The sequence below is a fragment of the Egretta garzetta genome, unplaced genomic scaffold (genome assembly GCF_000687185.1).
Source record: "Egretta garzetta isolate BGI_Z169 unplaced genomic scaffold, ASM68718v1 scaffold1193, whole genome shotgun sequence".
Taxonomy (NCBI): domain Eukaryota; kingdom Metazoa; phylum Chordata; class Aves; order Pelecaniformes; family Ardeidae; genus Egretta; species Egretta garzetta.
In genome coordinates, this window is record NW_009259129.1 from 17,980 (window position 1) to 18,500 (window position 521).

Below are 521 nucleotides of genomic sequence, written 5' to 3' on the forward strand. Positions count from 1 at the left end.
CCCCCCTGCCCCTGTCCCAGCTCCTGTCCCCATCATGTGCGCCCCTGCCGGCCAAGGCAGCGCAAGCTGAGACATGACGGCAAGGCAGCCACCGCTCCAGGACAGGCCGCTGCCCACCGGGCGGCCCCCCCCCCCCCCCCCCCGCCTGTCCCGACAGAGCATATCGGGCTCGGACTGGCTGAACACGGTGGCTGCAGGAGACATCACTGGCGAGCTGGTGGCTGCGGGGCTGCCCGACCTGGCCGTCAACCCCCTCAACGTCAAGCGCTCCTCGGACCGCAGATTTGTAAGAAGCCGTTGTGCCCTGCCCAGGACGGGGGGGAGCTGGGGTTCACTATCGCTGCGTGGTGGGCAAGGGCAGCCTCTGCCCTGCGGATGGGACCCTCGGGGTTAGGCTCATGCCCCAGGTGTCCCCTGCCCTTATGGCAGCACCCCCTTCCCCTCCCCTGCTCCAGCCCTGCTGTGCTGTGGGACAGGGCAGGGCTCCTGGGGCCCCCAGCCCAGCTCAGCCCCCAGTGCTC

General features: G+C 70.4%; 1 protein-coding gene across 1 annotated transcript in view; it reads left to right on the top strand.

Moving 5' to 3' along the window:
- Nucleotides 1-73: 73 nt before the first annotated feature.
- LOC104123313 (uridine-cytidine kinase-like 1) overlaps nt 74-521 on the top strand; it is a gene marked incomplete at its 3' end in the record, with an annotated part of 27,017 nt that continues 26,569 nt past the window's right edge. Inside the window, 1 exon segment of the mRNA XM_035891159.1 lies at nt 74-286. Within this exon segment, the coding sequence (XP_035747052.1) occupies nt 74-286 (213 nt within the window).